We start from the raw sequence: 24,269 nt of genomic DNA, 5'->3' as shown, positions 1-24,269 counted from the left end.
GTAAACAGGCATTCAAGGAACAGGTACAAGTCAGTGTACCATCAAAATTATTTTGATGCTGTTTTTAAGATGAAAATAATGTTGCTTTGAAGAGGCTAGTCATTTCAGCCTTTGCCACATTAAAAAGTATTAGTGCAGCTTTAAGATATCCATAAATTTCTATGCTTGTAATGTCAAGTAAAATTTTGAGTCTGGCACAGTTTTTATATAAATCTTTGCTGATATAATTATGACTAATGACTGTGGCCTATAGTTCTATCAAAACAGAAAATGATTTTCTACCTCAGCTATTAGTCTTGCTGGTTCACATATTACAAGACTAAATGTACAAATTAAGTATAGCAACATCTTCAACTCATTGGGATGACATAGCACTTAATTTTTTCTAAAAAGCAAATCAATATTTTAGAGCTCGGTTAAATGTATAATGTAAAGTCTATTGCCCTCGTCTCCCTCTAAGATCAATAAAATATTTTTCTGAGAACACTTCAGATGAACATCTCATCTAATATTAGTTTAATACACATTTCATATGGATCTTGCCCTGCTCTGAAGGAAACTTACAGATTCTTTTGAATACAAAAAGATATGTTTGATAAAATATTGTATTTATTTGCAAACATATTCATATTCAGTTTGGGGATTTGGAAACTGCGTTGCATAATTTGATTTTCCCATTATTTGCCTGACGGAGAAACTTCTCAAGCAACGATGATTGTTTATGAGAGTAAAATAACCTCTCTGGCTCTCTGGTCGCCTCAGTGTGCTGTTCCCATAGCAACACGTTTTTATACTCAGAAAATCAGTCAGTATGTGTGTACATTTCCATGATGTGTATGTGTGTGTGTGTGTGTGTGTGTGTGTGTGTGTGTGTGTGTGTGTGTGTGTGTGTGTGTGTGTGTGTGTGACTCACAGCATGCAGATTTCAAATCCCTATAATAACACAAGTGCTAATTAAAAGGCTTGAGGGGAGGTGGAACTTAGAAAAATAAACATTAACTAAGGGCCAATTTTAAGTCTGTGTATGTCTGTGTGTGTGTGTGTGTGTGTGTGTGTGTTCCATGATCTGACCAATGATTTCCCTGACCTTGAGAAGGTCACTTGATTTCCTACAAACTGTCAGACATTTAGGATTCAGATGAGGGTCTTTGAAGCCAATCATAGACATAAAGAAGGTCATCACAATGACATGTGTTCATATTTGTCTGAGCTGTAAAGTGGTAATCCCACTAAAGAGTGTTCTCATGGTAATGATAGAGGACAGACAAGCAGAAATAAAACTTTTACAGGACCAGTCTGTAGGATTTAGGAGCTTCAAGCGGTGAGCTTGCAGTCATCTCACTCTCCCTTTCCAAGCATGCAGGACAGGGGTGTCACACTCAATTTCATCCCAGGACACATCAGCATTACGGTTGTAAATGTAATACTGTATAAATGTATCTATTTGTTATCATATTATAAAATTGCCTCTGTATTCAACTGTTCCTGGTTTTAGTAATAACTTAATCATTAATAAGTAGCTCCGAAAGCAAAAGTCAAGGAAAAATCATGGCAAGCTGACATTTAAGTGCACAACGACTATCTTAAAAAATAAAAAAAACAAAGTAATATAACTAATAAAGTACAATCTGATATGTAAATTTGCTTAAAAATGAAATGACAGCAATTACTGCTACTACAATTGGCATTACTAGCTACAACCACTTGTCTAGAGTGCCACTGTTGGAAACGACTATATGAAATTGAGATGGTATCAAGCGTATACTGGCATCTAGTGGTTAGACAAATACATTGTGTGGATAACCAAATTGGGATTCATTTTTGGACATGTAGAATAGCACAGAATTGTATAGTCTGAATTATATTATTTACAAGCTCTTGCAGGCCGTATAAAATGAGACAGGTGGTGTGGGAGAACCTACGATGGCTGTGAAAGTCATAGATTACTGTAAAAAACATGGCGGTGCAACATGGTGGTCTCCAAGAAAGAGGACCCACTCCCTCTGCAGATACTGAAAATACAATAATTCTTATTTTCAGGTGATTATATACCAAAGACAACAAACTTGTGAATATTATATTCCATTTCTGCCATATTCTACCAATAAGTCTCTGTAAATTTTACACATTGGACCTTTAATTCATCGCCTTGTTTCTAAAAATTGTTGAATTATTCTACAAATGTGTAACTTTGCCCCAAAGTTCCATTAAAATATCAAAATTTAAGGCATTCTGCTCACACTACAAAGACAGTACTTATAGATGCATGGTCTGCAAAATCTATAAACCACAATCCACACTTTGCAGCTGGAGGCTCTGACTGTTTCAAGGTTCAGCTAGGCAGGAGCTTCTCATCTGTTTTCATTTCAGTGACTTTCCTGTCCTCAGTCTCTTTAAAGTTTTTTATATCTTTCTGCAAGAAAGAACCTTGTAATAATTAAAAAATGGTGATAAACACCAAAATATCATTCAGCATTCAAGTTCCTTCTTGACCTTGGAAATTGCTTGACAATATGTATCTACAATATATCTGCCAGATCTATCAGATAAATTATTATAATCACCAGTAGTGCCTGTTGTTATAGCTCATGTTTACATTTATGGGATTATATGTGGCTGGAACAGGTATTATGAGATTAATTATTTTCTGCAGTACGGTTGATAATATCACCAAAAACCTATTAAAAAGCTGAGTAGCGTGAAAACATCTCTGCCTCTCACACTGCATTCCTGCAATCAAAGAGACAGATGAAGGGCACCTACCAATGTTCCCCCAAAGAGTTAATATTAGCTACCCTGTGAACCATGACTGCCTCCATTACTTCTGTGCTAATACCTTAACAGAGGTCAGTGGTGGTAACAACACACCTGTACACACACACACACATAACCATAAGGACAGATGCACCCAGGAGGTAAGTCTACCTGTCTTCTATTTGTATTTTGCAGTGTATAGCATTAACAGCCTGCATCAGTGCATTCATATTATCATTGTTTAGTCTCAGGCTGGGTTCCACCAACAAGGATTCATTTTTAAGCCTAATTAAATCATGGTTTAACTTTAAATTATGTTGCACCAAACTTTAAAACAAGCTTTTAATTATAACAATCAAATTACTACCTCTATTTACACCTCAGGTTAGATGTTTAGATTCAATTTTTAATTCTGCTGCATCAAAGTTTTAAATTCAAATTTAAAATGTGATCTGTTATTAGACTTTAATCTTAGACTTGAGGAGGTTCATCTTCTTAAAGCCTTTTAAAGATAGATTGAGCAAAAATAATTCATGTTGAGTCTCAGTCAGAGGCTCCTCAAAGAAAGTTAAGACACCCAGCTGAGTTTTATGATCCATCTCTTCTTTGATTCAAGTTGATTCATGAAAACAGTCTGCCTGTGCTGTTGTCTGTTTTTTTTTTTTTTATCTTTCTATTATTTGCCAAATTGCTCCATTAATTCACTCCATTCAGCCAACAAGTTTTTCTCAAAGAGGTAGAAAGTTTATCTGCTGAAACATCATGATTAGGCTAACAAAGCTAACTATTTTTTTTTTAGCTAGCAGTGTAACATTATGTTAACTTTTTTAGGTAGCTAGCACACAATGTAATGTAAAGAATAGGACACCACCCTTTATAAACCCTTTTACAGTCAACGTCATCAAAAAGCTGCACATGCATTTTGGCAACAGAAGTAGTGGTCTCCTCCTGTCATCCAGATGAGTTGTCAAGCTGAGAAGACTGAATTAAACATTTTACCAGCACCAAAATTACAAAAATGTTTGTTTGTTAAGTATATGATACTTCAGATTTGATACTCTTTGATACTACAACCGGTGGCGTCTACGGCTACAAGCTATTAAATGTATTGACTGGACTGAGGACGAGATCAAAACTGCTTGTGTGTGCAGCGGTCCACTGACAAGCTGTTGTGGTCCGCCATGTTTCCGTTGCCAAGATGCGCACACAGCTTTATCATTGTTTACAAACTGTAAAAACTAACTTGGTCCTGACAGCACTTAATTTTACATCTGGATTTACTTATAAACCTTTAAACCTAGATTTGCAAAACTCTGAACAGAACTAATCATAGATTAAATTCTTGGTGCAATCCTGTGTCAGTGTTTGTTTCAGACTGTATTAATTACACAATAACACAAACATTTCAAGACAAAATGAAGAGCCTGGACGAGACTACTGGGAGTCACGCCATCAGACAGAACAACAACTGGGAGCGAGAAAATCAGTCTGACACATCCCATAATAAGAGCCTGCTCCTTGCTGATCCGGTGAAACCATGCCGACAGACCCGTGCAGTTGTCAAAGGTCAGACTGAAGGGGGAAATCATTAGCGTGTGATCAATACTGTTCAAGACATCATAGATGTCAGAATCTGCAACATGCATGTAATGTCTTGCATGAACTTGTTTGACCTTAAGAAGTCAGAGATTATAGTTAAATTCAAGGACAATGCAATCAATGTGCTACAATATTTGATGCCATTAAAATATATTTTCTGTAATAAGAATAACTGAGAGACAGATTGTGACTGTTTTCTTCAATACTGATAGACTGTTAGAGATTTATCAATTATAATTATCCATTCCTACATAAGTATGATCTCTTTCATACTCAGCGCATATGCTATAATTTCATATTTCATATACTTATCAGTTTTTCTGTATCCTATTATTACTTGCATCTGACCCCATTTTAAATGGAGATTGTTGAATTCTTACTGTCCTTTTCCACCACATGAATTTAAACAACCTGTAGCCTGGGGGTTAGCATAACTGAAACCTTTGAAGAACCTTGTGAGGCAACAAATTCCATGTAATGTTTTTAAAGAAGGCAATATTAGAACCAGCTATTTCATTTTTTGGTGAGTGAAGTAAGCAGCTGTGGGATAGACACCAACGGAGGAAGTATGGTTCTGCTGATATTGCTTAGAAATTGTATTGTCCACTATTTCGCTTCTAACTTTTGACTCCTGCTCCCTCTAAATGACCTCCTCTCCCCAAATATGCATTGTTACACATATGAGAATGTGTGATCATTTAAATTAGGTCTCATGGAAAACATGAACTCAATAAATAGTTCCATCTGTTAAAACTGCACAGGCACAGTTCCTGTGGACAGCAATACTTTGGAAGTTTCTTTTTAAAAAAAAGCACAAATAAAAAAAGAAACAGAAAACAATGATATGAATGCATGAAAAACAAATTGACTGACAAAGTTGTGAAAAACTGGAATGATGGAATAAAGCACCTGTGAGATTAATTTTACTTTTGGGGTCTGTGGTGCCGGTACGATTAACGTTAAAGTACAGACTGACCTAAGTGTGGTTACTGGTTTTGTGTCTGTTGTAGTCGTCCTTGTTGGATCTCATCCCAAAACAGAGAATAGTGGAAACTAAAGCAGAATTTGTGAGAATGGCTGCATGTTTTCTTATCTGTTGTTAAATTCTTGCAGTGGAAAATTTCTATTAGAAGGGATGGGTCAGCAGCTGCAGGCTCTGTATTTTAATATCAGCTCTAACCCAAAAAATGTGTCTCTGTTAAAAAAAAAAAATTGTCTATGTTCAGACAATCTCTAAATTGTATTTCATTTCACATTTTCTGGCCTCACAGAAGACACAAATTAAATTTCAGGAAGGCTAACCCACATGTTTGTGTCCACAGAGTGGCTGTTGAAGCTGAGGTGTTGTTTGGGAGCAGTGTGTGGGATGGAGTGGTATGGCTACGCTGCTCTGGGCATTTTGACTGCCATTCTCAGCTTCCTCATGGACCTCAGTGTAACAAAGCTGCTGAGAGGTACAAACACGCGTGTGCGCACACACACACACACACACACAGACACACATATTTACAGGACACAATCTAAGTGAGGACATGGATGATGAATGTTTGTGTCTCGCTCCACTTGTAGCTCACCAGTGGCTTTATATGAAGCTGGAGGGCAACAGTCTGCTGCAGTTCTTCTGCTGGACTCTTTACCCAGCATGCCTCTGTGCTGTCGCATCATTGTTCTCCCACAACATCTGTCCCTTCTCCACAGGTCTGTCTGGTAACATTTATAATAGGCTATACCAGAAAAAGTTTTAGTTTTGACTAGTTTTGACATAGTCATTTTTTAATGGTCCAGCTATTCAGAAGGCGAAAGTAAAGTTACTGTAATGATTTAAAGATCTCGTCCTCTGTAAATCTGTTTTTTTTTTTTTTTTTGTTTATATCCCCTTAACTGTCTGACCTCGACTAAACTGACTTTTAATTTATTTTTCAACTTTTCACATGGCAAAAAAAAAAAAAAGTTACAAGCTAGCAGCTAAATAGTCAGATACTTCCCTCAAGAACTGGTGGAGACCAAAACAGAGCTAAAGGAAGAGTGAATGTTGGACTCACCTTTGTCAAGTGGACACAAACTCGACTCCAAATTAACACTATACTGCTGCTGAGTGTGTAGATCGACTACTAAAACGTTTGCTAAAACTTAAAGATGATAATGTGTCAGTGGTGCGCCCCCAAGTGGCTACAAAATCAGTTATTGCAGAGTTAAGTATTAGGTTATTGCTGCTGAATGTAGACTTAATATTTACCTCATGGTTTTTAGATTTAAAGCTATAATATGTAATATTTCTGCATTAAAATGTCTAATAATGCTATACATATTTTTAGATATTTAATTGAATTGTGTGCTTACATTATCCAAAATGTTACAAACGATTTTCAAACCCAGAAAAATCTGTAATTTGTTCCAGGTAACAATGCAGTTGCTAGTTACTTTGACTTCTGGGAAAACATGGGGTACATTAAATCCATCAGCGAGTGAGGGAGGACGTAGGCAAATGCAACTAAATGTGAATAAAAATTTCATATACCTCATCCATTAACGTTATTTTTGCCTGAGTCATGTCAGATATATTTTCATCAGCTATGGTGATGATCTAATGCCACTTTGACTTCATTAAACGACATCTTTTGTTATTGTTTTAATGTGAGACAGACACTTAGCAGCAGAATTGACATATGTTGCATTTAAAATCGTGCAAGTAGCAACAAGTGCTAGCCAGCTGGTTTAAATGGAACAGCTGAAGTGAAAATATAAATGACATGGTTTCATTCACTTTCATGGTTATTCATTTTTGTGGAATTTATAGGCTACAGCTATAAGCTAGATCTTGAACAAACAAGATCAGATAGGCTTTCTATCTCACATGACTAGACTGTAATTTGATAGCACATCACAGTATCCTCCAGTGGGTTTCCATCTTCAGTGCTGCACAAGTATACTTGATAAAGAACAGAGCCTGCTGTACTTGGTATATCTTGACTTTTCCTTGGTTTCTTTTGGTTTCTTAAGAAACATATTTCTTTCTTATCTAAAGTAAATGGCATTGAGAAAAAGTCATGTGTGATTATATCTTTGAAATTCAGTGAGTGTGTAAGGGAGACGTACAGCATGAAAAGTCAACTATGATTTTATCTGTCTCAGAAAATCTTTCAAGTCCAGGAGGCAGGTACCTCTATGCTGTTTTCTTGAATGTTGCTGCTGGTGTTGAAGGCTGAGCAGGAGGCAGCTTGGTGATGCGATGTGATATGAATGAAAAAAGCGTAGGTCTGGCTCATTCACCCTTACCCTTCCTGCTCCAAGCACCCTGTCTTTAACAGGACATTACCTCCCTGCCCCGAGTCAGCTTCACGGTCATGTTTATGGCCTCCTAAAAGTATTTGCACACACCACTGCTTAGCATCCTGCTGACACTCCTCTCTTACCACCAAAGAAAAAAGCTCAGATGAAACTTTAAAGGGGAAATGTGTTTGATTTATGTGACCAAGTTCCCAAAAAAACCCATCCTCAAATCTAGCAACACAGAGTGTAGTTATGATGACATAACTCTACTAATCAGAAATTAAGTAATGCTTCATTTCCAACTTGTCTGTTTTGTGCCACCAGTCCTTAAAATCCCATAGTCCTTGTCATCACCTTCTATTTGTTCATTCTGAAATCATGTTCACTGAGAACAGTTTTTTAGGTAACTTCTTGTTTGCTTTATTAATTTCAAATGACTTGTCTGGTTGCTTCACTTCTCTTCAGGCTCGGGGATACCAGAGGTGAGAACGATGCTGGCTGGTATTGAAATGTCTCATTACTTGTCTCTCACCAATATGTTTACCAAGTTCCTGGGCCTTATCTGTACTCTGGCAGCCGGCAGCACTGTTTTCTTGGGCAAAGTGGTGAGAGATGTCTCAGTATACCTGTTTGTCATTCCAAATGTGCAGCTACTCTGTAAAAAAGCTTGGTGTCTGCTTCATTAGGAGTAATGTGAACAATTCTCTATATTTGTCAAAGGGTCCGTTTGTGCATCTGTCCACCATGGCTGCAGCCTACCTGAGCAAGCTCTGCACTCTTATACAACCAAATAAGAAGGTAAAGCCACAGGTAAGAGTTTACCCACTTTACCCACATTTCTAGATGTACAGTTATTTAAAACCTTTTACCTAAAGGTAAAAACTAAATCCAGTAGCTGTGCCAGTCAATATTTTATATTAACAGCAGATCAAATGACTGTGTCAGGTGTTGTTCATGGTGACAAACCCAGAGTATCATCAGCAGACTCTGAAGCCTTTTAGCCTCTTTTAGTTCATTGTTTTGGTTTTTCAGCCCATAAACTCTGCTCCCGTCAACCTTGTTTTCAGCTGTCAAAGCCCACCATACACAATCTGTCCAGCGCCAGTCTGCAGACAGACAAAGTTACCAACTAGCTGGTGAACAGAGTGGAGCATTTAGCAGTTAAAGAGCCAGATATTTCCTCCAGGACATGGTGTGTAGACCAAAACAGAGCTAAAAGAGAATTAATATTGAACACGGTGACATACAACATGCAAGTATAACCAAGTTATTGTTTTATAAGTCACAACTAAAGGCTCATTAATGCTCCCTATATGGACAAAAAGACCCATATATTTTAAACAATGTAACCATCACTGCCACATACTTGCATGTGTCATTTACGTTGGCATTGATGTTAAGCAATACTTCCTCTTAGAGGACGCCACTCAGAGTCAACTCCGAAGAAGAGTCAAAAGATTCTGACAACAGCAAAGATGGTGATGCCGGAGGAGGCTGTAATAATGTACCTCTAGAGAAAGAGGGAAGGTGAAGTGGAGGCAGTGTTGTAAGTGGAGGTTTTTTCTCTTCCTTTTTGACGACTGTCATTTACATTACTGTTAGATTTTTATAACTTCTCCATCATGTCCTGTGGTCGTGTCTCACTCTAACTGTTGGCTACACAGCTACACTGCCCCCACAACTACCAGAGGTACTGCTCCATTCAGTTTGTATCCATAAGCTGCAGAAAACATGTAGACCATGTCCATATAGCATAAATGAGACTTAAGTCTGAAATTTTTGCACTCAAGTGCCAAGTCAAGACTGACAACTTCCAAGTCAAGTCTCAAGTCCTACATTTGAGTTTAAGTGCTAAAGCCATAATGCCATTTTAACAACAGAGCCCAGACTTATCATTCTTTGTGCAACTTCAAATACTGAACAGAGTTGGAAGTTGTTTGACTGTAAATACTGCAATTTGTTTTTTGTTGACCAACTTATATTGTTCTACATTCATTGTATGTAAATTAAATTACCTTTGGTATATTTCTTTCCATCTGAAGCTTGACAGGAGCTTAGCGATGTTCTTTATGGTTCTCTAATGTATCTTTATTGGATGCTGTCAGAGTGGTTCAAAGAAATTTCTGGCGAAACAAGTGTCAACTTACTGGAATGAATAGCATGAATGTTAGTTGATTCAGGAAATTAAGGGAAATGAATTGATTTGTCCAAGTCAAGTCATGAGTAAGTCCAAGTCACATTGCAAATCTATTTCTTTTTTTTATTTTTTCAAGTCTAAAAGCATCAAATTTATGACTTGGGTATCACTTGAGTCCAAGTCATGTGACTTGAGTCCACACCTCTGATAACTTGACTCCAAATTAATGCTAATGTGGAAATAGCAGTTTGACCAAATAACTTGGCAATCAGCATTATGCGGTTGAAAAGCCAGTAGGCCTTGACTCAAGATTACTGTCGTTTCTTCACTCAGTTATATTTTGTTCACTGTTGCTGTGCAACAATTCAGTCAGTCATGGAGAAAGAGCCAAGAACAATGTGCAGATTATACTACTCATTGTTGAGATTTCTTTCGTCAAAATGTTAATGTTGCTTCATGTTTGCCGGATGTGTAAATAGGGAACTGTCATAAAACCTTCACTATAACAACTTTATAAGGGGATAATGTCAGATGACTCCAAGTGGCCAAATGGGAATGAATGAACAAATGAATGAAGCTGTAAGGACAAGCAAATGTTTCTGGATTTTACAAAATGCACTTATTTATATACTTAATATAGGAAGGTGTAGCCTGCCAGAATATTGCTAAATGTCGCCGTGAAACTGCCAGTTAAATATTGTTTTATATCTTCATAACGAATTCTAGTCAGAATATTAGTTCAGACACTGGAGAAACAGACTTGTGTAAAAAAGGAAGTTACGGCCCTAGGTGGAACGATATCAATTAAAAAAATCATTATCCATGTTTTTGTTACTTGCTGTAGAATATGAAAAGACATGATACAGCACTTTAGAGGATATTTCTCTTTCAGGAGAAAGCTGCTGGAGGAATGATGGTTGTAGCCGCTGCAGTCGGGGTGGCCAGCTGCTTCGGAGCTCCCGTCAGCGGTGAGAGGGCCAGTAAAGATTCAGCGTTAGGAATCCATGATTTTTATTCAGCAGCTTGCTGCTATATCTGTCCTCCTCTCAGTTGTCTGGTTAATGCCACCTTTGATTTCTCTTATACATGCTTCATATATTTGCTCTTCCCTTTTATCTGCCCTCACTCCTCTGCTCCTCCATCACGTTTATGTTCATCCTTTTCTCTGACCTTCTTCCTTCTTTGATCATTTCTCCAGCTCATGTTTTCATCCTCACCGCGCTGTTTATTTTATTTTTGTAGTCTTTTTAGGCGTCTCAGGTGTAATCTCTACACACTCACACTGTAAGATAAATTAAAAATGTCATTATTATGATTCTACATAAAACATGAAACTTACAATTACGACTTGAAATAGATGGATATTTGTACATTTGCTTTAGCCACGTGTGCAGGCAAAATAATTATTTTTGCAGTTTTCTGAGAGTTATGCTTTTTATAGTCGAGAACACCTTTTGCTGTTTTTTTTGCTGTGTGTCCAAAGTCAACTCGTCACGCTGATCTGCATGTTTTTCTGTTGTTCCTTTGTCCCCTGCCCCTCCTCTGCTCCTGTAGGTGTGTTGTTCAGTGTGGAGGTGATGTCATCTCACTTTGCCTTGAGGCATTATTTCCCATGTTTCTTCTCAGCCGCCTGCGGGGCGTTGACCTTCGGCCTGTTCTCAGTGTGGAGTGGAGACAGAGGTAATGGAGGCCCTGAGCCGCACTCGCCCCCTCATGGTCAAGAGGGGAAAGGATCACATTACAGTCACGGACACCTTGACCTGAGAAAAAGAGCCTACGAACCCAATAACATGATAAGAGCTAAGATTTTATTGGAGAAGTATGGCTTCATGCTCCATCTCTGGTCAAAAGTGAAACCCCCTTTATGCATTCTTTTGGTTTTATACTACAGCAAACTGTAAAAAAAATAAAATAAAATAAAATAGCAATTTAAATAAATATAACAAGTTTTATTTTTTGAAGTTACTTAAACTCAAATTTTCTAGTATTCATTTTCAGAGTACTTCAGAACTTATCAACGTGAGTTCTTCTAATTGACATGAAATGAGTTGAATGAATGTTCAATCAATCAACTCATTAAAATAGGTTTCTAAAGAATGATTATCTGCATGTTAACAGACATCCCAGCAGGCATTGTTTCAGTGTTTAAACTCACCTGAGGCCTTTTTAAATATATTTTAAAGAAAACATATATCATGAGTATTAAATACTGTATATAAGTATACATCTGTGTATTCAGTCTCTACCTTGTTACACTTTGGTTTGTTCAACAGTTTGACTGAAGAGTTGCTGGTTCAGCTAAATATCTTAAGCTTATTGAACACGTTTTCATACGTACAACTGAATTCGTATCAGGTTTATTTGACTAAACAAGTTTATTTGCTTTGAATCATTACAAAATTACCTCAACTTTTTAAATGCAATCAACTCAATGTTTTCAGGCTTTTAACTTAACTTTTTTAAGTTAAGACAAACTGTTTTTTTTCAGTGTATACAGTTACACCTATATTTTAGAAATTGTGTGCTTCCAAATTTGTAACCAGGTGACAAACTATAGTGAAAAGCCCCCCAAGTAAACTGGGAGCTGCTACTGTATGTTAACATTACAGGCAACACAGCTACAAAATGGCCAAACTTCACCAGCTACATTGTTACTTAGTACTGACAAAAGTTGCCTGATGCTTTGTCGCTGGTAGTCTGAACAAACCATTATAGCAGCATATGAGTGCATTTGGAATTAAATATTCACACACCACCACATATAATGTTTGGGTGTCCACATACTTTTGGCCATATAGTGTATGTGCTGAAATGAACAAACAACCATAACAATTTGTAAAAGGTCTGATGTGATGTTTTATTTAGTAAATGTGTTTTCCAATAAGCATGGTCATATTAAAATGCTATTTTTTTTAATTGAGTTTGGTTTAAGCATTTCTCTCTGTCTCTCTGTTGAGGCAGACTGACACAATTCATTAAAAAAAAAAAAAAGTAAATGTAATACTTGAGGTTTAACTACCTGTCATGACAGTGACTGGGAACATTGGTTAAATTAGCAGGAACATTTAACCTGACAGACTGTAAGTTTCAATAAAAACCCAATGCAATAAAGAGAGAGCAGATTAGATTTTGAAAGGCTGTGGGAGAAATTGGAGGGATGACTCCAATTTGTTTTGTGTCCACAGAGACTCTTCAGGCTTTGTTCAAAACTAATTTCCCCACTGCTTTACCTTTCTACCCACTGGAGATTGTGCTGTTTGCTTTTCTGGGGTAAGTTTTGACAGCATCTGCATAGTCAAACATGTCCTCAAACATGTCTGTGTCAGACAAATCAAAGCTGAGATTTGGTATTCATATTCATGTCAGTCACAAAGAAAAGTCTTTGACCAGTTCTGTTGTGTTTTCCTTCTATTCTTATTAGCATACAGCAATTTTCTGTTATACTAGTCATTTCCTGGCCTCCAACGCTTCATTAGACGTCATTAGACTTCACCCCAAGTCAAGTCTAATGACGTCTGATAGTCCATCACTGTGTGGGTTCAAATGAACCCCTTGTTTTTCTTGTCTGAGTCAGCTCTCTGTCCTGAAACAGACTGCTGTGTGGAGCGGTGAGCTGCTGTTATCTCTTCTGCCATCGCTGGATCCTGCAATTCACCAAAACACACCCGATGTTCAGCAAGATGCTGACGACAGAGTGAGAGTCTTTACAATGTGAAAGCCAGATTGTGATGCAGCGATGAGTCATCTGCTGTGTAGACAGATTTACGTAGATCTTGGGTGGAGCATTATTTCAAACAGATGGGCCAATATCCTGAAACATAGTGTGTTTCTCTAAGGATAATCCATTTTACCATACTGTTATGCAACTACGAACAACTTTAATAATAGATTACGTGTGACACAAAATATGATAAATGACTATGCAGCGTCTCTGAAGTCACATTTATTGGTACAGACCCTATTAATCGTCTTTATTCTCCTGAAATTATTAGAAAATCGGTTTCTAATTTAACAAATGTCTTTGTAAGCAGAAGCAGATCTAAGTATTATAAAATGTGTAAACCTTATCTGAAAAAGAGCAGAGCAGGTCGACTGCTCATGTTTATTCTGATGAGGTCACAGAGAACAGCAGTCAGCCTGTTAAAACTTATTTAAATTTCAGCTGCAAAGTTAAAATGAGCCATATTACAACAATACTGTCTGTCTGTGTATGTGTATATATCTCTTTACAGGAAGGGTCTGTACTCAGGCATGGTAGCCTTCCTCCTGGCATCTCTGACGTTTCCCCACTCTGCTGGTCAATATATGGCTTCTAAGGTGGGAATAAACAAAACCTAAAGGCTCAGTCCATATTTTTTTGTGGATTTAAATACATAATGAATAAGTTGGAGCTATATTACATATAGGATATTTTATGTGTTCTTATTGATAACAAATCCCACAGAAAGTTGAAAACAAACAATGCAATGTATTTTGAAGTATCACGTGAGAAAAGGTTGATGGAGAATTTCACAAAGAGAGTTTTTACGCTTCCTTGATTTGCCTTTTTTGAAAAATAGGTAATACGCTTGATGTGAGATGGAAGCACTTTTTCCAGATAACATTCAACTCATGTGACTGATCAGCTGTTTCTGCTCAATGATCCCATGGCTTTCCAAATACATTATTTGGAAATTTTATTATAATATTATTGCATTTCTATGCAAAACAGATGGTTTGACATATCTTTTTTTTCTGTTTTTTCAATAACCCCGGTTAAATGCACAGGGAGGACAGTATTTTGTAAAGTGATATTCATAGACAGACAGCTTGTCGATGAATATTAGACCAGAAAATACAACATTTGCCAGATTGAATGTGACCTGGTGGTCTGAACCACGCCCACTTCTGGCCTTCTATCGAAATACAAATACAGACAGTGACACTTTTCTTGGTTGAACAGATACAGATACAAATAATGACATCTCTGTGCACCTCTATTACCTTCTAAACAATGGCATTGTCATTGTGAGCATGTGCATAATATCAGTCTTGTCGTATGTTTCTATATTTGTCATATGAAGCCTCTTCATATGACAAATACAGAGAAATGTCAGCCTTGTCCTTCAGTGTCCACGCTTTGTTCTGTTCTACTTCTTGATGTGATCAGACAGCAGTCTGAATGGCAGCACTCTCTTTCACAGTACACCATGAAGCAGCTCCTCACCTCTTTACTGGACAGCAGGCAGTGGAGCTCTCAGTCCCACAATGCCTCTGTCGAGCCTTTGCTGGAGTGGAGCTCATCAGGTCCTGCCTACCTCTCTTTGTCCATCTTCCTGCTCATGAAGGTACAAAAACGAACAGGCCAATTATAAGGAGTCTTTTATCTCCACACCGATAACCATCAGGAATTATAACAAGGGACCAGGTTCAGCCACCCACTCGTCTTATTCCCCTGGGTCACAGTGACTCATAATGATCATACAGTAATTGACATTTTCATAGCAGAGTAAGTGAGCTAAAGACTGACACGGGGCTACGCTGAAACATCTTGTTATGCTGGATGACTCGTAGCAACGCTGCAGGTGGAAGGACAGATTTTTAGCAGTTATAGAGATCTCAGCAGCTGGCCGAGTAATAGGCGGGTCACTGGTATCGATCAAAAATCCCATCAGCCGCCCACATATCTATTATTTGTACTCCAAGCAGAGAGAAAACCCCACTCGCTGTTGCACAAAAAATAACATCATATGTGGACATTTTTTTCTTGAGAACAGTTTCTTATACCAGTCAAAGTAAAGCAATGCATGAATCTCTGAGAAATTCACTTCTCTAGGACCCACTCAATGAGATCTACTTAGGACGACAGTTTTTCTCACAATACCACATGCAAATGTGACATGTAAATGGGCATGATTCAGTATTTATTTGTGTAAAATTGGTTTGAGAGCACTGCACACAGATTGACAGTGACTCATCTGGCGTGCTGCATGTGCTGGTAGAGCTGTTGTGGCTCTTCAGATGCAGAGATTTGACAGTCTGTGTGTCTGTTGTTGGTTCTGAGATGTGGATGTTGGTCCTCGCCTGCACGCTGCCTCTGCCAGCTGGATACTTCATGCCAGTGTTTGTCTACGGTGAGTGACGGGGCAGGACTTATGCAAGTTTGTTTTGCAGAATACAAGTTTGGATTTGAGTATGAGTAATTTGTCTTGCTGCATCCTCTCAACAGAATGTGAAAACACTGGAGTAAACCAAAATATACATTTCTGTTTTCTAGGAGCAGCTTTGGGCCGTTTGCTTGGAGAAGGAGTAGCTTTAGTGTCGTTCACTGGACTGACTTCAAGCCTGCAGTGGGCTTCTGTAAATCCTGGGGGCTACGCACTTGCTGGTAGAAAAAAATAGATCAATAGCTCATTGGAGCTAATATGTTGTTGCCTGTACTTGCTGTGTTTTTATCTTTTTTTCATATACTTGAAGTTATATTAAAGGGATAGTTTGGATTATTGGATGTAGGGTTGTATGAGGTATTTATTGACACTCAGTGTATTAGTTACAGTACCAGCACAGAAGCTAAGCAATGTACTGCTGTGGACATGGTCAGCAACAAACAGTATTTCAGCAACTTCAAAAAGGGTACACTATGTTTAGAATATTTTCACAATTTACCTTGCCATCTGACAGCCTTTTCTGACAGAAAACTACTGTTTTAAGAGTCAAATATCACTCTCTTCAAAACAAACCAAACTCCATAGGCAAAATCAGTCATTTTACCTTGCAGGACACAAGAGCTGCTGTTCCACTGCTGCCTCAGTCTGTTATCTTGGTTGTGTTATTGGTGAATCCAAACTCTTTTTAAAACCCCAAAGTCACACAGTAGCACAAACAAACTAATGGAACAAGGCAGTCATAGATCAGCGGCTCCTGTGATCTGTGCGTTAAAATTACTGATTTCACCTATAGAGTTTGGTTGGTTTGGAGAGAGTGCTATTTGACTTCTATAATGGTGTTTTTCCGTCAGAAAAGGCTGTCTGATGGTAAAGTTAAGCCGTGAAAATGTTCTAAATATAGCATACACTTAAAGTAATATTGTTGTTTTTTAGATGGACGTTTTATAAGTGCCTAAAATACATTTTGCTGCTGACCCTGTCCACAGTAGTATATTGCTTAGCTTTCATGCCGGTGCCCCTATCTGCTTCTCCAAACCTGGGATGCACTGGCCACCATACTGTCAGTAATACACTGACTATTGACAGTTACGTCATACAACCACACTTGAAATACTCTGAACTATCCCTTTAAGTTTTTGTAGGCTACTTCCTTTTTTTTAACTCCAAATCTGCAATAAGCTAATTTTTATATTAATGTACATCTGTAAGTTTGATCATTTTTATGTAAAATTATCCAGGAAAATTGTTCAATGTTTCATATCAGGATGTAAAAACTCTATGAAACAGAATCATGTGTGATGTTACTTTGGGCTCCCTCTTCTAAATTGTTGCAATAGACTGAACTTGGGTTCAGAGTTGACAGTGCTGATCAACAATAATGATATAGATCAAACTGCATCATGTCAGGGGTGGACATAAGTTACTGGCTTGTACTACATGTTTGATAAAATACTGATAGACTGATATAGTTCAAAACAACCTGAGTTCTAACTATAGTCTTGCTCAATATGGCCTCTGCCTTGTAGGTGCAGCAGCCTTCTCCGGGGCCGTGACACACACCTTATCTCCGGCTCTCCTGGCTGTAGAGTTAACTGGTCAGTTCAGCCATGCTGTACCCATCCTCCTCGCCACTCTGCTGGCCAATGCTGTGGCTCGCTCTGGACGCCGCCCATCTTTCTATGATGCTCTCTCAATCAGCAAGAGGCTCCCACACCTGCCCTCACTGATGAAGGCGTGCCCCGGGTAAGTAAAGGCACATACAAGTGTCAGACTGATCAAAGGAGTACATCAGCTTTTGTGATGATTGTCTCTGTGGTCAGCTCTTAAATAATGTGAACACAGACATCAAAATTTTCCAATGTAAACTCTGACTAACTGCTCCATACTGCTGTAACACTTTGTAACAGTAATGAGCTCTGTGGAGCATATATGCTAATAAGACTTTAGCATACACTGTTTGAAGTGATTAAAGGTTATTAACATTTTTTTGAAGTATGAAGCCAGCTTTTTGTTCAGACTGTTTCAAAAAATGTTGTGTGGATGCTATTAAATCTGTTAGATATTGTCTCCAGAGCTTTCTAAAGACACAGATTATTCCCTGACATTTAATTTAGTTCCAGCAATCTGTCAGAAGGACCAGATGTCCGGTTTATATCAGGATAAATATGATCAAATTCCTGTTACCATCTGAGATGGATGTTAACTTGCCATACCTGTACACATGTTAAGATGCTAACATCCCAAAGATTACAGACCTGTAGAAAACACTGGTACATAACATGCTTGGTATAACATTGGGATAACATGCTAACTGCATGTTAAAATATTATCAGAAGCATTTGATTTATGCTGAGACCTCTGTAAAATGAGCCACATCTGAGAGCACAGAGCGTGCAAAAGATTACAGCATTTGGATTGAAAGACATCTGAATTAAAATGTCAAAAATGTAAACATGTTATATATTGTAGTGAACTGTGTGCTTACATTATCCCAAATGTAGAGAAATTCGGAATTTATTTAAGGTAGCGCATCGTCTCCTGTTAGCAGTTTCTAGTTAATTGCTAGTTAATACAGGACTCATCCAGTTACGTTGGACTCCTGTCACATAGATTTCCATCAGCATGAGACATGGAACACATAGAGCTGCAATAATCTATTGTTAATCGTTAATTTTAATTGTTAATTAATCTTCATTTATTGTGATTTTTTCTTAATTGTTTTGAGTCATTTGAGTCATTTTTTACTTTTAAAAAAGGCTAAATTAACATATTTCTGGTTCTTAAATGTTAATATTTATTTATTTATTTATTATTATTTTTTTTATACTCGTCATTGACAATAAACTAAATATCTTTGAGTTGTGGACAAAACAACATTTGACATTTGAGGAAGCAGTGATCAACATTTTTCAATATTTTATGGACATTTTATGGACCAAATAAGTAATTGATTAATAGAAAAATGGTTGACAGACTGAAAAAATGGAAATGATCAAGACTGTGATAGGATTAATGAATCGATTCATTGTTTTGAGACACTTTTTAAGTAAAAAAAAAAAAGTAAAAACTCTTTGATTCCAGCTTCTTAAATGTGAATATTTTCTGGTTTCTTTACTCCTCTCTGACAGTAAACTGTTTTGAACATGTCATCTTGAGCTTTGATCAACACTTTTCACCTTTTTCTGACATTTCATGGACCAAACAACTAATCAATTAATTGAGAGAATAATGGACCAACTGATCATTGATGAAAATAGTAATTTGTTGCAGCCCTAAAAACACTATATTAGGGTAAATATCATTATATTTTATATTGAGATTATCAAAAAGTATTGGAAAGTAATTAAATTACACTTTAATATTATGATGCTTTGATTACATTACTGACAACATTTTTAACAGATAATTATTGACTTTATCGGTATAAAATTTAATTCTACTTAACAGTGTCATCAAACTACATCTTGTTATTGTTTTCCTATTGTTTTTTCTTATTGTTATTGTTCTCCCCAGCAACAGAATTACATATTGTGTGTTTAAGTAACATTTAATTTCTTCCAGCAAATCCCAGCGTAAACTTTACATTTTTTGATCCATTAGGACATTAGAAGGTTACTCTGCACGCCTTCTTCTGTTATACTATTCCCTTAACTGGCTGTCAGTGACCCATGACTCACACACTGCAGGCCCAATTGAAATTTTCACAATGGAATAACCGATATAAAGACTGTTTAACCTTGTGGGCTGAAATGTCTTGTGCTACTTGATGCTCACTCACAGAACACAGCAGGTAGAAAGATGGATTCTGTGATTGCTATCAGCCGGAAATCTCAGCAGCCTGCCAACTAATGGCTGAGTCACCGGTATTGATCAAGAACCCCATGGACCGCCCACGTATCTGTTATTCTCAATTCCTGCTCTGAGGGAGCAAAACCTTACTTAGCGATGCAGAAGAAAATAGCATTATATGTGGCAGATTCTGGTACCTGTTAGAGTAAATCATCCTTAATGCATTAAGCTCTGGGAGAAATGTACTTTTTGCGGAGAGTACATCTGCTGAAAGACTGACTCACATGGACCATGTTTTTTTTTTTTCCATTGCCACATGTGAATGTGAAAATGTAAATGAACAAGGCCACGTACTCACTCACAACATTTTATCTACCCAAGAATGCTGTTTATCGGTGTGGTCTTTGTCATGTAGGCCACAATTTCACAATTTATAATGAAAACATCTTCCACCATCTCTCAACACAACCACACAGGTTAATAATCTGTTGGTGTCACTGATGAGGTATCAAAGAGAGGCGGTGGCATTTTGAATTGTGATCATTTTTCTCACCAGGCGTTCAGCTATGTGTAAACAGTTCTTGAAAGCACTGATTAAAGATATAAATAGCTGACTCGTTCATTTTGTAGCTGCAGGTCTAAATGTAGAGAGTAGTGAGAAAGCTGAAAAATACAATCTAGATGTAAAATGTCAAGGAAAATATTTGTCCATACTGCCTTGATGCTAGCAGTCAGCAGCCCCACTGAGGTTTTTTTCCTCCCCCATCTGTCTCCCGCCCAGACTGGATTTCAACCCCTAATAATATGTTTGGATAGAAATCAAGCCGCCATCACTGACAGCTCCTTGTCGACAGCATTCAGGCTGAGACGGCTTCATCTGTTCCTCTGACAAACTCACTCAATGCATTGTTCACCAAGACACCTAAAAATGTTTTTCCATGGTCTCATTGGACAAACAAAAAGTTTCAGCGCTGCTTTCAATGTCAACACAGTGGATGTGTTGACAGCAGGAGCTCCTGATGTCTGCTAATGGAGGCAAACAGTTACGGTTAGGTACTTTAGCAACAAGTAAGCTATCTGTACATCAGGAAACTCTGTAATCAAATCACTGAAAGTTGAAGCTGAGCACCTGGAGGACATCAGAGGGTAAACCAGAAAATATTTCCTCCCAAAACATGATCCAGTTTCACCCAAATCAATGAATAAAGTTATAAACTTGTGTTTTTGTACATTGAGGCCCCCAGTAATACTCCAGTCTCTTCTGGTGAACGGACGTCTTGTCCTTCCAGCCTCTGCTGCATCATAAGCAAGAAATGGTTTCACTGGACACAAATTCTGAATGTTCCAGGAAAACACAAACTCTAAAACAGAGTTAAAAAGAAATACAGTAACCAACAAAATGTCTTTTTCTGTCATTATTGGGCCAGATACTAGCATATAGGTGATGTATAGCGCAAAGCATATTTGATGAAAAACACTTAAACAACATTTCTGGCTTCACGGGAACTTTAATGACAGTTTCTTTTTTTCCAAGTGTGAAATGTTTCATCTCTGTTGCAGGCTTCCCTCCACATCAATCGGACAGGTTCTGGGAGCGAAATCAGTGCAGCTTCAGAAAGCAGCAGGGCCGACGGAGGTTCAGCAGGCTGTCAGCACCAGCAGTGAAGCACAAATCCCTGTGGTGGACTCGCATGGTGAGCGGACAATCATATTTGAAAGTGTTTTTACCCCAGGCTTCTGGCTAAGGAGTCATATTTTGTCTAAATCTTCTTAGAAAAATTAAAATATATTTTAGGATCCAGAATATTGGCTGAAAGCAGCTGGATCCTTAAGAAATCGTCAGATTCATGCTGGTCAAACATATATTTATGACTCTGCATGGAACCCCTGAAAGGAACAGATGAAAATAATGAGAGAAATGATGAAAAATTGTAACTGTTCTGAGAGCTGTGGCAATTCAGTGGTGTGAAAGTGCCCCAATAAGGAGCTGACAAGTGTGAGAAAATAGTCAAACGGCCAGCTGAGCCTTTCAGTAGCAATCACATGGATGAAATTTCATGTTTGCAAACGACTAACAGCCCACTTGAGAGCTGCACCAACTCTGAACTGTACTGTAGCACCGACTGTGGCAAAGAAAATTGATTTCCTCTCCTGTGTTCTGTTGAAGAGTCGCAGGTTTTACTGGGGTTTGTTCTCCGGTCCGAGCTGCTGATGTTCCTGCGTCGCAGTAAGACTGAGGTAAACGGCTGGATGGAGTCAGACAGGCAGCTGCAGGGTTCAGCAGAAAGTAGAGGAGTGAACTGATGCTGTTTAAAAGGCAGGTCGTGTCTTTACAATCCGTTCGACATTGACTGAATGTAAAACAGTTTCAAAAAGGAGGATGGGAGCAGGATGTACGGACAAGACAGGCTGCTGACGTAAAAGCTCATGTTATGACAACTCATCCCTTTTAAAGCAGTATCTAGTAATAGAAAAACACTCGATAAGAGTAGAGCTGCTTATCAAAAATTGTTTTAGAAAACAGATTTCTGGGCAAATGTAAAGTCCAAGGATGTACTAGAGAAAGTATCAAAGCTGTTTTCAATTTCTCAATAATACTTAATGCTAAACAACATGACAAGCAAACACACGACAGAAAATACAATGTGAATATGTTTGTTCTGTGCAGACTCTGGATAAACATCTGGAAGAGGTCTGCTGCATTTACCCGACCTCGGTCCTGTTATCACCTCATAACACCGTTCAAGAGGTAGACAGTATAGCTGAATTTAAAGGAATAGTTCAATACTCTTATCCACTTTCTTTTCCCTAAGACTTAGATGAGAAAATTGTTAATCCTGTCATGTGTGTTAGGATGTTTAATCAGTTACTTTAATACTTTAATTTCCAGTAAATGTACTATTTTGTGAAACCTTCCTCAAGCTTTAAATGTTCAGTGTGTGAGAATATGTAAATATGATCATTGTGTTTTCATTACTTTAGAATGAGGTATTTATATCTACAGAGGCTGCGGGTCCTCTTCATGTAGGTTACCATGTTGCACTGTCATGTTTCTACAGGAGCCCAGAACGGACAAACCAAACGCTGGCTCTAGATATGGCCTTTCTTGTTATGTGTAAGTTTCATAGCCACCATAGGGTCTCCTAAATGCTTGGGAGGGAAAGGTGAGGTGAGGTGTGTGCAATCTCCAAGCTCACTGCTAGATACCCCTAAATCCTACACACTGATCTTTAAACTACAGAGGTAAAGCTGGGCGGTGATTAGCCTAGCTTAGCATAAACACCGGAAGTAGGGGGAAACAACTCCCCTGGCTCTCTCTGAAAAACATTTAAATACTCTTAACATAATATGTAAATCGCACGAAGGGGAGAGTGAGGGGAAAGTGTTTGCAATCTGAAAGGTCACTGCTAGATGGCACTAAATCCTACGCACTGGTCCTTTAAAGTGTCTATAGATGATATTTGTTTGATAACCATTTATCAGTGTGGGAGGTATCACTCGTAGTGATGACTCTTGAGCACAGTCTAGCCAAGCCGTACTATTCTTTGGTGTTTAAGCTCACAAATTTACTCATTTGGTTCACTCTCATTGCTCTTATAGCATCGTTTCCAGGCCGCAGCAGGCAGCAATTTTCAGCATAAAAGCTCTAAAAACCCTACTGTTCACTACCTACTCAGCACCAAACAGCAGTTAGCAACCAGCTGGTGAACATAGTGGGGCATTTAGCAGATGACGAGCTACCAGATATTCCCCTCAGGAGTTGGTAGAGACCAAAAACTGAGCTAAAAGAGAGTGAACACTAGACACAAACAACACTAAATGAAAGACAATGTTGCTCCATAACTCCATACTGGACGTGTAAATAAGCAGGTTTAATGACATGTGACTTGTATCAATCTTCTCATCTAACTCTTAGAAATAAATTGAATAAATATATTTACCAAAGTGATGAGAAATTGTTAAAAAAAAAGAAAAGAAAATGTGTTACTCCCCACAGGCTCACAGTCTCCTGAGTCTGGTTGGAGGTCAGACCTTGTTTGTGGCAGACAGGGGCAGGCTGGTCGGACTCATCTCGTGGTCAGAGGTAATAAGTGTTTGCATTATAAAATGTGTGTTTACACTACGCAGCCCTCACAGATATAATTGTTAATATTTTCTTAATGACGCACACTGCTTGATTCTGTTACATTCCTCTGTGGGGGTTTGTCTCTGTCTGTATCCACTTTGCAAACAAGACCGTGTCCCTGTCTGGATCTGTTAACATTATGCAGGAAGTAGGAGGCAAAATGGCTACTTATGTATTCAAAGCAGTCTCTTTCTCTCCTTCCCTCCCTATTTCTTTCTTTCTCCTCCAGATGAAGAGAATACTAGAAGACTTGGCCAAAGAAATCTAACCAACATGAAACAAGCACATCCTCTGACCTGTTTGTTAAGCAAACGTGAATCCATCTCTGTCTGATTAACTGTACACAAACCTGCTTCATTTCCCAAGTGTGACAATATTTGCACACCAACAAAACTGCCATTAGCCGGAGGCTTTTATGATAAACATTTATCAGAGCTTATTGTCTTGC

The 24,269-nt window shown here is 38.1% G+C and overlaps 1 protein-coding gene across 1 annotated transcript; it reads left to right on the top strand.

Annotated features, from left to right (window-relative positions):
- The first annotated feature begins 4,146 nt into the window (after nucleotides 1-4,146).
- clcnk (chloride voltage-gated channel K) lies at nucleotides 4,147-24,174 on the top strand. Its single transcript, XM_084720049.1, has 19 exons — nucleotides 4,147-4,320; nucleotides 5,676-5,807; nucleotides 5,923-6,051; nucleotides 8,089-8,228; nucleotides 8,344-8,421; nucleotides 10,653-10,728; nucleotides 11,315-11,440; nucleotides 12,946-13,030; nucleotides 13,353-13,454; nucleotides 13,993-14,077; nucleotides 14,944-15,087; nucleotides 15,804-15,873; nucleotides 16,017-16,127; nucleotides 17,433-17,649; nucleotides 21,256-21,389; nucleotides 21,863-21,933; nucleotides 22,364-22,444; nucleotides 23,693-23,779; nucleotides 24,051-24,174. Exons 1-19 carry the CDS (start codon nucleotides 4,170-4,172, stop codon nucleotides 24,087-24,089), a joined length of 2,058 nt encoding a protein of 685 aa, XP_084576175.1. The 5' UTR covers nucleotides 4,147-4,169; the 3' UTR covers nucleotides 24,090-24,174.
- The last annotated feature ends 95 nt before the right edge of the window (nucleotides 24,175-24,269 follow it).

Source organism: Lutjanus erythropterus, chromosome 6 (genome assembly GCF_056507025.1).
Source record: "Lutjanus erythropterus isolate fLutEry1 chromosome 6, fLutEry1.hap2, whole genome shotgun sequence".
Taxonomy (NCBI): Eukaryota; Metazoa; Chordata; class Actinopteri; order Lutjaniformes; family Lutjanidae; genus Lutjanus; species Lutjanus erythropterus.
Note: the sequence above shows the minus strand (reverse complement) of the source record. Positions and strands in the feature narration are given on the sequence as shown.

What these genes read in the sequence shown, in the direction of transcription:
- clcnk (XM_084720049.1), top strand. Translation starts at nt 4,170, where the DNA reads ATGAAGAGCCTGGACGAGACTACTGGGAGTCACGCCATCAGACAGAAC. An exon ending in CATCTGTCCCTTCTCCACAG is followed by an intron (nt 6,052 to 8,088) that starts GTCTGTCTGGTA and finishes ACTTCTCTTCAG; the next exon opens with GCTCGGGGATACCAGAGGTG. An exon ending in CCATCTTCCTGCTCATGAAG is followed by an intron (nt 15,088 to 15,803) that starts GTACAAAAACGA and finishes GTTGGTTCTGAG; the next exon opens with ATGTGGATGTTGGTCCTCGC.